We start from the raw sequence: 15,115 nt of genomic DNA, 5'->3' as shown, positions 1-15,115 counted from the left end.
AACCGTTCCATCAATTGTCGAATGCGTTTTACAAGTACATTCCGAGTGGCGGGGCGTGCACTTATTTTCCATAAACATGCAAGAAATAAATGGGAGTAGGCCTTGCTTAATTTCATTTCTGTCACTAAGGGGGGGAGGGACGTTGCGGGGTGCCATCGCAGCGCAGCTCAGCACAGTGTTCTATCGCTCAGCTCAGCATTCTATCACACAGCGCAGCTCTCTATCACTCAGAGCAGAGTTTAGACTTTATTCAAAGGGACAGACACTGAAAACTCCCCGGTTTACTTCGTTTCAATATTGAGTTTTCGTTGCATCCCCAACCTCATCTTTGGGGGTGCACGAAACCTTGTGCCCCCCGAGAGCTGGCGCCACTGATTCTAGGTCTATATCAGTAGAGATCAGTAGAATTCTATTCTATGTCTATAGCAGTAGAGTTCGATTCTAGGTATATAGCAGTAGAGAGTTAGTTATATTCTAGGTCTATAGCAGCAGATGGTTAGAGTTATATTCTAGGTCTAACAGCAGAGAGTTCGAGTACTATTCTAGGTCTATAGCAGTAGAGAGTTAGTTATATTCTAGGTCCATAGCAGCAGATTTAGAGTTATATTCTAGGTCTAAAGCAGAGGAGCATCCAGATTGTCCCTGTATCTTGTCCCCTCTCTGCGTGTCTAGCCGGCCAGGAAGCTGTTCCGCATCGCCCTGCTGTACGACGCCCACAGACCTCACTTCTCCATCTCGGGCGTGTCAGCAGGGGAGCGCTGCCACAGCGTCCCGGGCGAGTGCCAGGAGTGGATGGCAGGGGAGGAGCCTGCAGGTAGCCTCATAGGCTGCTCACACTGATGCCTGCCTGCTCACATTACTACCGTAGACATGCACATCGTTATGTTTGTTGTTTATATGACGATGTTATAAAGCCCTCTTGAACTTGAACAGATGTTTCATAATTTTCAATTATCAAAATTCAATTCACCTCAAATATTTAAACGACCGTTTCAGCGGACAATGGGTTGGACCACTGCGTGTACCAGGTGGGCGTGGGCTTCAGCACAGAGATCTTCGGCACCTTTAGGCAGACCATCGTATTCGACTTCGGCTCAGAGCCCGTGCTGATGCAGCGTGTCATGGTGGACGCCGCATCCATAGAAGGTACGTACACCATAGAAGGTATGTAGGCCTCACGTTGTGTGGATCCCTAACGTCCCGCCCTCTGTCCCTCCAGACCTGGAGCATCTCATGGTGGCCAGGCAGCAGCTCCTGATCACGGCCAAGCGCTGGGACTCATCCTGCAAGACCATCGTGGAGTTCGTCCCCAACGAGACCACGGGCGAGCTGGAGCGCAGCCTGCTGTCCCGCTACCAGATCCCGCTGTCGGCCGACCAGCTCTTCACCCAGTCAGTGCTGGACAAGACCCTGACCAAAGAAAACTATCAGGCCCGGCTTCACGACCTGCTCTACATCGAGGAGATCGCCCAGTATAAGGAAGTCAGCAAGTGAGTCCTGGACCCTGCCTCAATAACACCCACATCAGTTTTTCTTATCTTTTGTGTATTGAGGTTAAGGGGCTGGCAGGCTTTGGCCACTAGGTTTCGCACACGAGCTGCCACTCCGTGTGTGCCTACATTGTTTGAGGGCGTACATTGGCATTTACATACATACACTCTCTTCCTCTCCACTATTGGATATAGGGGTGGGACATTTTTATACACTATTCATGAAGAATTAAAGCTCAGTTATCTTTCCACGTCGACACAACGCAATGACCACACAGACACTTTGACGCAGTGACCATGCAGACGCTTTGATGCAGTTGTGAACCTGTTTTGGTACTATGTTGGGTTTTAGTGAGCAGACCAATCACAGCCCCTTGCTGCTGCGTCGCACGGTAAACATTTTAGGAGGTGCATGCCAGGCCCTTGCGATGGACACAAGGAAGGTCCACAAGGACGTAATGGCTCTGTAGCTTTGAGTCAACGTGGAACCATAATCCCAAATATCAATGTTTTAATGATTCAAATAAGGCGCTCATAAAGGGATTCATCACCGGTGAAGATATGAAGGTTATATGAAGTAAATAATTCAATGTACCGGTATTTTAAATGTGCAAAACAAATTGAAATCGGTTCATCAATGTCTGAGAAAAGGCAGAAAGTGTCTCTCAAAAGTAAGAAATCCTCAAACTACCACAGTGCATTGCGCCCGCTGCACCGCCCGCCTGTTTTCGTTTGGAGGGGGAAGGAACCATGGTCCTAGCGTGAATGGTAGAGCAAGCAAACCTTTTTCAAACGCATCATTTGTATATAATTGTACAGCATAAAAATATTTGCTAATTACAGTAGCTCAGCATATCAAGTATTTGTACTCTTTTCTCACTTTTCTCCCCAGTTGAAATAAGTGTTTGTCTTATACAGTAGGCCTACTTTAGTATAACAGCACTTGGGTTAGTAAACAAATCACAACAACCAATATGAATTAGAATTTTTTTTTTAACTATTGACAAAAATATGACGTGTAGGGTGCGTTTGCTAGAGTCAAAATAGTCACAGCTCATCTTGAGCATCTACTGTCACCTGGTAGCCACGGTATTGCCCATCTTGAGCTGGGTTAATTAGCTCTGATGCCCTGGACAACAAAAGGGAGCCAATACTGTCTAAGAAAGAAAGAGAACAACATTAGCAAAGCAAAATAAAAATTATGCCTTGAGTAGCCTATACAGCATTACACAGACTTCAAGCTAACGTAACTTAGCCTATGCTCTGCCGATAAGATCGGCAACTTTCGGATAATAATAATAATAATGGATTAAATTTATATAGCGCTTTTCTAGCCACTCAAAGACAGGGGGGACCTCACTAACCATCACCAGTGGGTAGCACCCACTTGGGTGATGCACGGCAGCCAATCTGCGCCAGAACGCTCACCACACAGCAGCTTGAGGTGGAGAGTGAGGGAATTAATGAGTCAGCCAATTATACAGGGGGATGATTAGGGGGCCAGATTGAATGAACCTGGTTGGGCCGGGACACCGGAGAAACCCCTACTCTTTGCGATAAGTGCCCTGGGATCTTTTATGACCTCAGTGAGTCAGGACCTTGGTTTTACGTCTCCTCTGTAGGACGGCGCCTTCCACAGCACAGTGTCCCCGTCACTGCACTGGGGCATCGGGATTGATGTTAAGGAGGGAAGAGTGCCACCTATTGGCCAACACCCGACACCACTTACAGTACCTGGTATTCCCAGGCGGTCTCCCATCCAAGTACTAACCAAGCCCGACCATGCTTAGCTTCTGAGATCAGACGAGATCGGGCGTGTGGTTTTGAGTCCCGGGGAACTACATTGTCACGTTCCCCGGGACTCAAAACTATTGTAGCCAATGTGTTAGTAAAAAAACTAACATTTACTCTATGCTCAGACGTCTGCTTCTCCCGGCGAGCTTTGGCTGGCGTTTCAAGTTCACTTTCTGGGTCCGGAAACATGTATCCAATACCCAACTGTTCAGATGAGGCGTAAAGCCTGGGTGAGAGGTTACACACATGGCCCCGTCCTCGCCAGATAGTCATTTATTCTTGAAGAAACTGGCATCGCTGAAATTCACTGCAGCACATGGACTTTGTGTTAGTGTCTATAGGCGAACAGAGCAAACCGGCGCGCTCCTCGTCCTCGGCAACAGGCAAGGCTTTTTCAGCTGCAGCCGCAGCAGCTTCCTCCTCTATTTGTCTAAATTCTTCCTGCTGTACTCTGGCTCGTACTAATAGCCCTGAATGTCCAAATCCAACAATAGATTTTCAAAATCCACTTTGGGCTGTTTCACATTGCAAATTTGTTCTCCAGCTAAGCGGTGAAGAAACATGCCGGAAATTGTGTTTACATCTCGTACGCGAGCTCCCGCCCCCCCTCATTCCTTATTGGTGGGCTCACAAATTTGCAGAACCAGTGGTTTGTAGTCCTCGTCCCTTCTAGCAGGCAAGCAAAGTAAAAAGAAAATTAGATCAGGAAAGCTGGGCCAAGGGAAGACATGGTTAGACTGAGGGAAAAATAAGTGTTTTTTATATTACAATAGCAATTTTATAATGAGAGAACGCCGGTTCTAAATGGCAGAAATATCCCTTTAAGAGATTTCTAAAAGCAATAGGATTGTCTAATAATATATTTATTATTGTAGAATCGCTGTATGGCGATATTATCGGTATCGCGGACCATGTATTTTAGTGCTCATTCTTTGCTTGTTTCATTCACCACTTCACTGTGGTCGTCTGAATGTTGGTGCTTATTCTCTGCTTGTTTCATTCACCACTTCACTGTGGTAGTGTGAATGTTTGTGCTCATTCTCTGCTTGTTTTAGCACCTTTTCCTGCCGATGTCTTAGACTTTAAAGTCCCTGTTTTATTAGATACACCGTTGCTACACTCAGTTGCACTCTGTGGCACTTTGAATAGTATAACGTTAGGGGTGTAACGGTACACATTAGGGGTGTGACCGGGTACACGTGTAACCGGTTAGTAAATCGATAGATAGATAGATAGATAAATACTTTAATAATCCCAGAGGGAAATTATTTTTGTCACGAGCTCCAGATATACATACACAAATAAATAAATAAATAAATAAATAATAAGAATAAAATATAATATAAAAAATAACATATATATATCCATATCCATATCCATATCCATACATACACACACACATATACATATATATACATATATATACATATATATATGCATATATATACATATATATATACATATATATACACATACACATACATATACATACATATATATACACATACATACATATACACATATACATACATACATACATATACATACAACATAAATACACATACATGCACAAAAGATAAAAGATACAACCTAAGAAAAACAAAATATACAAATAACAAATTTAAGGACAATATAAATATATATTCAACACCATATATACATACATATATATATATACACACATACATACATACATACATATATATACACATACATACATACATACACATACATATACACATACATATACATACACACATATACACATATATATATATATATACACACATACACATACATACATATATACATACATATACATACATATATATACATAAACATATACATACATATACATACATATATATACATACATACACATACATACACAAAAGACAGCACTGTACAAAAAGAATTGTACAGTATTGTGCAAAAGGTGCAAGAATTATAGTCCTTGTTTGAGGTCAGAGATTACAGAGAGGGACGGTGTCTGACATTCTAAGGGAGGCGTTGTAAAGTTTAATGGCCACAGGCATGAAAGATTTCCTGTGGCGCTCTGTGGTGCATCTGGGTGAGAGGAATCTCCTGCTGAAGGTGCTCCTCTGCAGGGCCAGTGTGTCATAGAGAGGGTGTGAGACATTGTCCAAGATGGACTGAAGCCTGGACAGCATCCTCCTCTCTGCTACGGTCGTCAGGGTGTCCAGTTCCTCCCCCACAACATCACCGGCCCTCCTAATCCCTCCTAATCCACCCTCCATTGGACATATGGACTGCGGTCCACTTAAAAAAAAACGGTTAACCGTGTACACGAAAAAAAGGGGTTGTGTAACCGTTTACAATTTTTTGTAACCGTTCACACCCCTAGTACACATATTTGTACCAAACCGTCACGGTACAGGCACTTTGGTGCGGTTACAGAGGTGTACCGCGGTTCGTAAATGTGGCGTACATAGTTTTAATATGGCGAATGTAAAGGCTTGTTTTGCGATGCGGAATTTAAAACTTGAAGTTCCACCCGGACCGTTTAGCCAAAGTATACTACTCCGACTCCGTAATCCGCTCAGCAGCTCTCCGTCCGGATGTCGGATACGTAATGCAATTCGCCGCCGATCTATCTTATATGTTGACTACAAACCATGTAAGCAGTGTTGTAAATAAACTTCCAAGGCTTTTCAAATCTTATTTGGCGTTTTATTGGTCCTTAAGGTGCAAAGTAAACAATATACAAAGTAATTAAGGTGCAAAGTCAAATCGGAGAAGTGAATCAGGAAATGATTTTGTTAGAGGACCAATCACAGCCCTTGCCGTCTACGTTGCGTCGACCAATAGGTCCATGGCGTCGACGGATAGTTAAAAAATATTGGATGCGCACGTAAGCTACGGAGAGGGTCTCCGACAGGCTCTCCGGCTATGTTAAAGTGTCTACGTACAGCACTTTAACATGCACACGCATTTGAAAAGGCACCATCCAGGTAGGGCTGGGCGATATGGACCAAAAGTCATATCTCGATATCTTCAAGCAGAATATCGATATTTGTTGACGCAATAACATAGTTGCCGTTGCCGTGCTCCAACTCGTCATTCTACATCGGTGGCGTCGCTGTGCTCTCATTTTCCAGCCTGCCTGTGTCGCTGTGCTCGTTAACCTGAGAAGTGGGAGTTAACGAGGAGCTCCCGTTATTAGCCTACTATAGCCTACCTACCTACCGTTTGGATTTACTACAGTTACTATTCCTACCGTTCGAAATTCAATACAGTTCGATGGGTGAATAAACCGTGGACTAGCCACTGCCGAACATTACAATATAATATATAATATCACGGCCAAAAGCTGTCTGCGCCTCCGGAACATTATGAATCTTATTATATATTGATAATAATTATAGCATTCATATATCTCCCGACCGTCGGGTTCTTCCACTTTCTCATCAATCTGAAGCACAGAATTGAATCGCGACATGGAGCGACACCCGCCGGAGCGGACACCCGCTACACTCCGGCGGGTGTCTGGGAGTACAGAATAATTTTGGGCCAATTGCTGTACTGCCTTTATCTGAATAAAAAATAATTAATGTTGAGACAGCTTAAGATTTTGGGTCGATGCACGCATTTTTGGAAGAGGTTGGTAGTAGTGATGGAAGAGGTTGGTCGTGCTCGACCCTTTAGTTGCGACCGGTTTGAAGAACTCTCTACAATAAACCTGATTCTGTCATTCCTCAGACACCTTGTAGGCCTACCCAAAACATTTCCAAACTATGGAGCCATTTGTCTTCTGCGCCACGTTTGCCGGCGGATTCGATGTTTCACGCCGTAGGGGATTTAAAAAAGTGACGTGAGTGGAAGGGTGTGTGTGTGAGCCGTAGGCAGAGCAGGAGAGAGATAAGCAGAATTACGAAATAGCAGGCGGCAGTCGCGGTTCAAAACTGCTGTTATTTGGATAAAATATGCTGTACTTTCAATGCAAATTAAACTACATCGATGTTGACGATAGCGTCTCGTTCCATATCTCGTTTGAAAAAAATATCGATATATTTCCAATATCGATATATCGCCCAGCCCTACATCCAGGTATAACTATCGTTATACCTGTGAAAAAATGACGAGCTGTACAAACCCAGCTCACAACACTATTTCAACAACCCCTCTCTGGGAATTCAGTAATGCAAATGCCATAACCAAGATTATTGGTGTTTTCATTGCTGCTTATCTATGGGTTGAGAAACAGGCTATTTTTTCAAAATTTCCCCTTAACTATTAACCATACCGTAATGTGACTTAAAAAACGAGGTACGTACCGAACCGTGACTTTTGTGTACTGTTACACCCCTATATAACGTGTTTTAAAACAAACCAATAATCCCTTGTCGTCCTAAAGACAGGTTTCAGTCTGATTTCAATTAATTGTCAAAGATGCATTCTGAAGCTGCACCTTCTGTCTGCTTCAGGTTTAACATCAAGGTCAACCTGCAGCTGGTCACCAGCTTCATGCTGACTGGCATATCGGGGGGAGCCAAGTACGCACAGAACGGCCAGCTCTTCGCCCGCTTCAAGCTCACGGAGACGCTGTCTGAGGTAACTGAGTATACCTCAGCTCCTAATACCCTTGGTTGGGGCGCGGCGGTCCATCCTGATGACCCTACCTGGGCTGAGTCGGCTGGGTGTCACGCGGCACATTTACCAGTCCGTGGGTTTACTGTATGGTTTGAGAGTGGAAATGAGCAAGGTAGGCTGCACACTGTCCCCCTGCCCCCTGAACCCCCTGACTCTGTCTCCCCTGGGCTCCCAGGACACACTGGCGGGCCGCCTGGTGATGACCAAGGTGAACTCGGTGCTGCTGCTGCCTGTGGGCCGGGAGTGGTGCGGCGGCCAGCCGGGCCTGAAGGAGCGCGTCTACGAGGCGGTCATCGAGGAGAAGACCAAGGACTACATCTTCCTGCGGATCTGCAGGGAGTGCTGCGACGAGCTGGGGCTGCTGCCTGACCGGGAGCTTCAGGTACCCCCCCCCGATTATGGGAAAGATCCTAATCACGATTATTTTGGTCAATATTGTATTCACGATTATTCAAACAATTATTTTTGAGTTTGGAAACATGTTGAATTTATTCAACATGTCTCTCCCAAAAAAGCTTTGTAACTGAGAACTTTGAAATTTCGCCTTAAAAAAATACACAAAATGGTAAAGAAAATGTTTCAATCTAAAATGATATACAGATATATTTAAAAAAAACGATTATGTTAATTTTCTAATAGTTTGACACTGAAATCGAAATCGCGATCAAAATTTGATTTATCGCCCAGCCCTACAACCAACTAACTATACTGAGAAACAAACACCTGTTTGACCATACATTCTATCAGCCCGTTGGTTGGGTTGTCAACTTGCGTTCCAGGCCCACCTACAAAAGGTGGCCCTGTTTCCCTTATCAAGGTCGCTTTTTATTCATAATGGCAAGGGGTATAGTGGGGAAACCTCAATGTTGTTCTGCTGCTCTTATGGGTATAAGCCATATTCCTCTTGATTGTACTTATTTCTCTCTCTCCTTCTTCGAGTTCCTTTCCAGACTTTATCCATGTGAACCCTCTTCTTCTTTCAACCCTCTTCTGTCTGCCATCTGTTATCTGATATCTATCCCGTGATAAACTGTTGCTCCTCCTCCCCAGTCTGGCCTCTGATATCTTTTTTTATTTTTATTTATTTATTTATTTGTATTTTTTTTCCAAAGTGCAAACATATATTTACAGACACCACATAACACGACAAAACCCAGATACGTGCGACAGACATGTAACATATACCAAAACATAAAGAATTATACGGGGACAAGGACAGATTACGAGAGGGTTTGGGGAGGTGTTTGTGAGAGGGAGTGTGTGTGTGTGTGTGTGTGTGTGTGTGTGTGTGTGTGTGTGTGTGTGTGTGTGTGTGTGTGTGTGTGTGTGTGTGTGTGTGTGTGTGTGTGTGTGTGTGTGTGTGTGTGTGTGTGTGTGTGTGTGTGTGTGTGTGTGTGTGGCCATATGCTTTCCTCCGGCATCTCCGACCCCCAGCGCGATAGAGGTCACACCCGAAGCACCTTATCCCCCCTGATGAACCCCCCCCTCCCCAGGGCAGCCGGCCCCCGGCCGCGGGAGGCCAGAGCAGCACAGAGGAGAGTTTCAGTCTGGTGAAATTAGTTAATATGTGTAGGTTATAGTTACAGAGAAAGGGAGAGAGAGTAATTAAATTAACTGAATAAACAAATATGCAAAAATGAAAGAGGGGGGTGGATGGGCCTCATCACAACCCTATTGATTGATTAACAGTGGTAATGGAGGTGAGGCCTATTTGGTGGGAGTACTGGAAAGTGGGATGCGAGGGCCGTGTCTCAGGCCGAGGGGGCCAGCGGACCTATGACTGTAGGAAGTTGGAAAGTGAGGGCCAGGTTGGGTTATTACCAGTTGAGTTGTTTGAGAGTTCTAGTGAGATGTGATCTAATAGTAGGTTTTTCCAGATGGAAATATGAATATTATTTTTTGATTTCCAGTTTATGAGGATAGTCTTCTTGGCGACAGCTAGCGCAACCAACAAGGTTGTATTGCTAAAGGCCTCTGATATCTGATATCTGTCCCATGGTAAACTTTATTTCCTCCTCTCTAGTCTAGCCTCTGATATCTGATAGCTATCCCCTGGTTAATTGTAGCTCCGCCTCCCCAGTGTCGCATTTGAAATCTGTCCCATGGATATCTGTCCCATGGTAAACTGTAGCTCCTCCTCCCCAGTCTGGCATCTGATATCTGTCCCATTGTAAACTGTAGCTCGCCCTCCCCAGTCTGGCCTCTGATATCTGTCCCATGTTAAACTGTAGCTCCTCCTCCCCAGTCAGGACTCTGATATCTGTCCCATGATAAACTGTGGCTCCTCCTCCCCAGTCTGGCCTCTGACATCTGATATCTGTCCCATGGTCAACTTTAGCTCCTCCTTCCCAGTCTGGCCTCTGATATCTGTCCCATGTTAAACTGTAGCTTCTACTCCCCAGTCTGGCCTCTGATATCTGTCCCATATTAAACTGTACCACTGAAAGGTTCACCTATTGAATTTGCCTTTCCCAGAAGGTCATAATCTGACAGCCTTTCCTGGGTCTGTGTGCTCGTGTGCATGATTATCTGAAAAGGCCTTCTGCTTTGGAAAGCTGCCCTTGATAGCAGGAACGTTCTTAAAAAGCAATTAAGACATCCTAGTAAACTGAATTCAAGCCCTCCAACTTTTGGCCATTGTTGTAACTTAAATACCAATTAAATACAGCCATATATGAGGTGATGGGTCTATAGAAACAGACTGCTGGATCCATTGGAATTTAGTGACTACATACATGTTTCATCATGCAGAATGGAAGACACAAATACATTATTAAACCCTCATAAATATTATTCTTGGTGTTTTTACGGTTTGGTTTCCTATCATTCCTGTATTCGAGTGGCTAGTTATAGTTTATAGTTCACCATCCAGGGCTGTCCACTGAAACGGGGAAAATGAGCTGTTGTGTTTGGCTCTCAGGTGGAGCTCCAGTTCCAGCTGAACAGGCTGCCTCTGTGTGAGATGCACTACGCTCTGGACCGCATCAAGGACAACAACATCCTGTTCCCCGACGCCAGCCTGGTGCCCACCATACCTTGGAGCCCCAACAGGTACAGCACTTCCCCCGGCCCAGAACCCTAAAACATTCACCTGCAATCACCTTTGCAACCGGCCTCGCACGGTGAGGAATGGGTTTTATCAGCCTTTTTTAAGGCCAAGTCCAAGCGGGCGAAAACTCTTTACCCCTCTGTATTCCTTGGCAGCGTTTCAGGAATTTCTCTGTAAAGATTGACTCGTTGCAAAAACGCATCCTGCTGGAAATACTGAATATGTAGTACATATTCAGGCCTATATGTGGCGCTGGTTCCCGAACAAAAAAAGAAAAGGCGGAGCATGCGCATCAAACCTGTGCGCTGAGCAGAAAATACTTTTGTTTTAGTATTTTTTTTAATTACTAATGTACAGTTTGTAATTAAATGTACCAAGGGACTGTATTTATAGCTACAAAAATAATACAAATTAAACAAAACAAATTAGACGGAAATCTAACGTTGCCCAGCTGGTAGGGGGGGGGTTGACGTCATCGTTTGCGTATCTGGCGTCCACACAAATCCTAACACAGTTGGCCGTTTTTCTCTTTTTCACCCTGGGACCTGGTTTAAAAAAAAAAGGCTTTGCAGGCACAGAAAACGCCGGGTCCATCTGGACGGTTGTCCCAAACTCACAAGAAAACCAGAGCTCTCATCCATCGTTGTTCCATCAAACATGTGGTTCTTTATTTAAGTTGATTCTGCCTTAAGCAACAACGTAATGCTCGTCTTTCAAAGTTGTTCCATGGAGTAATCCGAAGTGTACTATTTTCCAGTGTAGATTGATATTGTAAATGGTGAATTCAACGTTGTCTTAAAATACCAAGATTTCCTTTTTAGATTTACCTTTTTCTAAAGAACACACAAAGGCGATCTAGTTCAGTCAAATGCCAAATGAGCAGACATGCCAGTGGCCCAATGTTAGAGGCACTGAAATCTGACACATACTTAGTGTTATTCCAGATACTTTTTTCATTGAAAATCGAGAATAGATTTTGCCCGGCGCAATGTTTGGCTTCCATGTTATTGGTTAGGGGCACTGCAGTGCTATTTTGTGCTATTTTGAGCAATATTAGTGGTTAAAAATGCAGATTTAGAAGCGTTTGCGATGCCCCCAACCAATAACATAGAAGCTAAACATTGCGCCGGGCAACCTCTATACTCGATTTTCAATATAATAATTTAAAAAAAAAGTATCTGAAGGGTTTGGTATAGATGCCAAAACAAAGACCCTGGGTTCAATTAAAAAATGTCAATACACTTTAAGTATGTGTCAGATTTCACTGCCTCTAACCTTGTACCATGGCATTTCTGCTCATCATCGCCCTTAGTGGAGTAAAGTGCTTTAATAAAGTAAATATTGTGGGAAAGCCACTACCAAAGAGGCCAAAACAGACCGCAGAATATCTCGTCAACTATGTGCCATACACCAATCTCTGCAAACACACTTCTGTATACAAGCTCAACTTTGAAGCCAGGTAAGGGTGATGTAGATATTTAATTTTCCAAGGCCCGCTCTCGCTCTCTCTCTCTCTCTCTCTCTCTGTGTTGGCCAGTTTTTGTGTCCTGTTACCTCGTTAAATATTGTCCTTACAGTGTAAAGTTGCACTTTATTGTAATTTAGTTTCTTCTCTTCTTATTTTTCAAGGCCCTAATTTAATTAATTTTGAAAGAATTCATTAAAAACATATATATATTTGAATTTGTAGCTCTTCATTCAAATGTCCAGCCTGTCTTCTAATTGTTATGCAATTTTTACTCTGTGACATATTGACACATCTCGCTCTCTCGGCCAGTTTTTGCGTCAGCAGCTTGAAGTCGTGCTTGTATTAAAAAATATTGTGAAGGTATTAAAAAAGGTATTAAAAGGTAGCAAATCAACTTAAAGGTGCCATGGCATGAAAATCTCACTTTATGAGGTTTTCTAACATAAATATGAGTTCCCCTAGCCTGCCTATGGTCCCCCAGTGGCTAAAACTTGCGTTCAGTGTAAAACGAGCACTAGGTGTTGTGCTCGCGTTTGAAAAAACGGAGGCTCAAGCGCGCTGATTTGGAATGTGGTTTCATATGTCGTCACATAGCATCTAAGCTCCTCCCCTTACTCTGCCTGGCCCGCCCAGAGAATTTGGCCCGCCAATGAGACACGACCGTGCGAGCGCAACGTGTGTGTGTGTGTGTGTGTGTGTGTGTGTGTTAGAGCCCGACCGATATATTCGGCAGGCCGATATTATCGGCCGATATTAGGCATTTTTCAAACTATTCGGTATCGGCATTTATAATGGCCGATAAATGAATATAAAAAAATAATCAAAAAACAAGTTTGTCCACCAGAGGGCGCTCTAATGCCCAAACACGCTGAATCAGCCAGAGTTAGGCAGAGTGAATGACGGAGATCGACGGAGATCATCGGTGTTGTTCATGTGTGCAAGTGTGTTCATGGTAAGTTGGCAACTGTCACGAGACATACATTGCTTGAATAACAATTAAAAGAACATCCCCATCAATTCTCTAAAGTCGATAAGCATGACTTAATTCATGACTACCATGTCCAGTTTTGTTGTTGTTACGTGTTAGCTGAGAGTGAAAAGGATTTAAAGGATAACTACAAATAACCAATGTTAGGGAAATGTGTTTGTTTTGTTGCGCGTTTCTGGATTTTTTTTTAATCTATATATATCGGCCGATATATCAGCATATCGGATTTTTAAATCACAAAATATTCGTATCGGTATCGGCCTTAAAAATTCTATATCGGTCGGGCTCTAGTGTGTGTGTGTGTGTGTGTGTGTGTGTGTGTGTGTGTGTGTGTGAATACACACACTGTAACGCAAGTGTTTCTTGTCGGTTCTTTGACGTCTCTTGTATTTCCACAACGAGACTGTAGTATATATAGTAGTATACTGTAGTAGTATAGTATAGTACTGTAGTATATATAGACTGTATTATAGGAAAGTAACTTTGGCTTTGACCCTGAAGTACATGGACTGCGATATGCCGCCGGTTGCCGCAAGGCACCACCGCCGCCCGGCAGCGGGCAGCAGGCAGCTTGCGGTTCAGTCTACTTCAGATTAATGTGAAAGTGGAAGAACCAGAGACGTCGGAGAACCCGACAAAGTCGTTTGTGATTCATAATATCGTCTGGAGGCGCACACAGCTTTTGGCCGTGATAATATGCATTATATGATATAGATATCTATTAGGGATGGGCACGAGTAGTAAATTCCAAACTCGAGTGATCGAAGGAATTCCTCGAGGATCAATCGAGTACTCGTTAAATCAAATCTATTTTTAGAATGCAACGCATCTGCAGCAGGAATAGGCCTGATGATGAACGGCAATATTACCAACCAAACATGTAATGCTTATTCTCCATCAAAACAGTCAGAGTTATCAGAGTATTCATTACGTTCAACGTTCAAAACACATTTTCCTTACAAAAATAAATATGCGTCTCACAATTTAAATCACGTCGAACCAAGGCCTGTAACAGTTTAAAAAAAACGAAACAAGTAGCCTAACCATTGCAAATAAATGCTTAAAGCTGCAAATAAAACGGCAGCAAATGGACTATGGAAATACTCAGCGTTGTGATCTTCTCTACACGCCCGGGATTACAGCTGCGTCTTGCGGCGGTGAAAATAGCCGACACACTTTCACTTTCACCGTTGCTGCGGGTCTGCTTTCCCGAACTCACCGTTGTGTTTCAGGAGCATATGTTGCCGCATAGTACTTTCTGGTAGCTCGATTTCGCTTGGCATATTTTACATTTCACCTTATGATCTCCTATTTCTTTAAAGTATTTCAATTCTTCGCTGCGGTTTGCTTTAACCGCCATCTCTTAACTTTTTTAATTCTACACGGCACGGAACGCGCCATGGAAATGGATGCATTTAATTTTCTTTGTGCCCACGTCATGCGTTAGTGGCGCAGACAGAAAATTTATACATTTGCTTCAGAAAACTTTGTTTGTGTGTGTATATGCAAACTCGAGTTTGCCTGTCCACCAACCGAGTTCATTTGTAACGTGGAGTACTCGAGTAATCGATTCCTCACACCCATCCCTAATATCTATGTATTATATGATATTATTTAGATTTAGAGCTCCAGGACTGTTAACGCAAGTGTAACACTTCCTTGTTATTTGGATAACAGTTCTGCTTTTGGTGTTATGGCGCGTAACACGTCGGACT

General features: G+C 43.5%; 1 protein-coding gene across 5 annotated transcripts in view; it reads left to right on the top strand.

Annotated features, from left to right (window-relative positions):
- Positions 1-15,115, top strand: part of helz (helicase with zinc finger) — a 123,464-nt gene that overhangs the window by 49,913 nt on the left and 58,436 nt on the right. For all 5 annotated transcript variants that reach the window (XM_060046062.1, XM_060046066.1, XM_060046064.1 and 2 more), the window contains 6 exons: positions 673-814; positions 997-1,146; positions 1,220-1,490; positions 7,730-7,856; positions 8,071-8,277; positions 10,816-10,946. In XM_060046062.1, the coding sequence (XP_059902045.1) occupies positions 673-814; positions 997-1,146; positions 1,220-1,490; positions 7,730-7,856; positions 8,071-8,277; positions 10,816-10,946 (1,028 nt within the window). The remainder of the gene's footprint in view (positions 1-672; positions 815-996; positions 1,147-1,219; positions 1,491-7,729; positions 7,857-8,070; positions 8,278-10,815; positions 10,947-15,115) is intronic.

The sequence above is a fragment of the Gadus macrocephalus genome, chromosome 3, assembly GCF_031168955.1.
Source record: "Gadus macrocephalus chromosome 3, ASM3116895v1".
Classification (NCBI taxonomy): domain Eukaryota; kingdom Metazoa; phylum Chordata; class Actinopteri; order Gadiformes; family Gadidae; genus Gadus; species Gadus macrocephalus.
The sequence above is the reverse complement of the archived record's forward strand: the minus strand, read 5'-3'. Positions and strand labels throughout refer to the sequence as shown.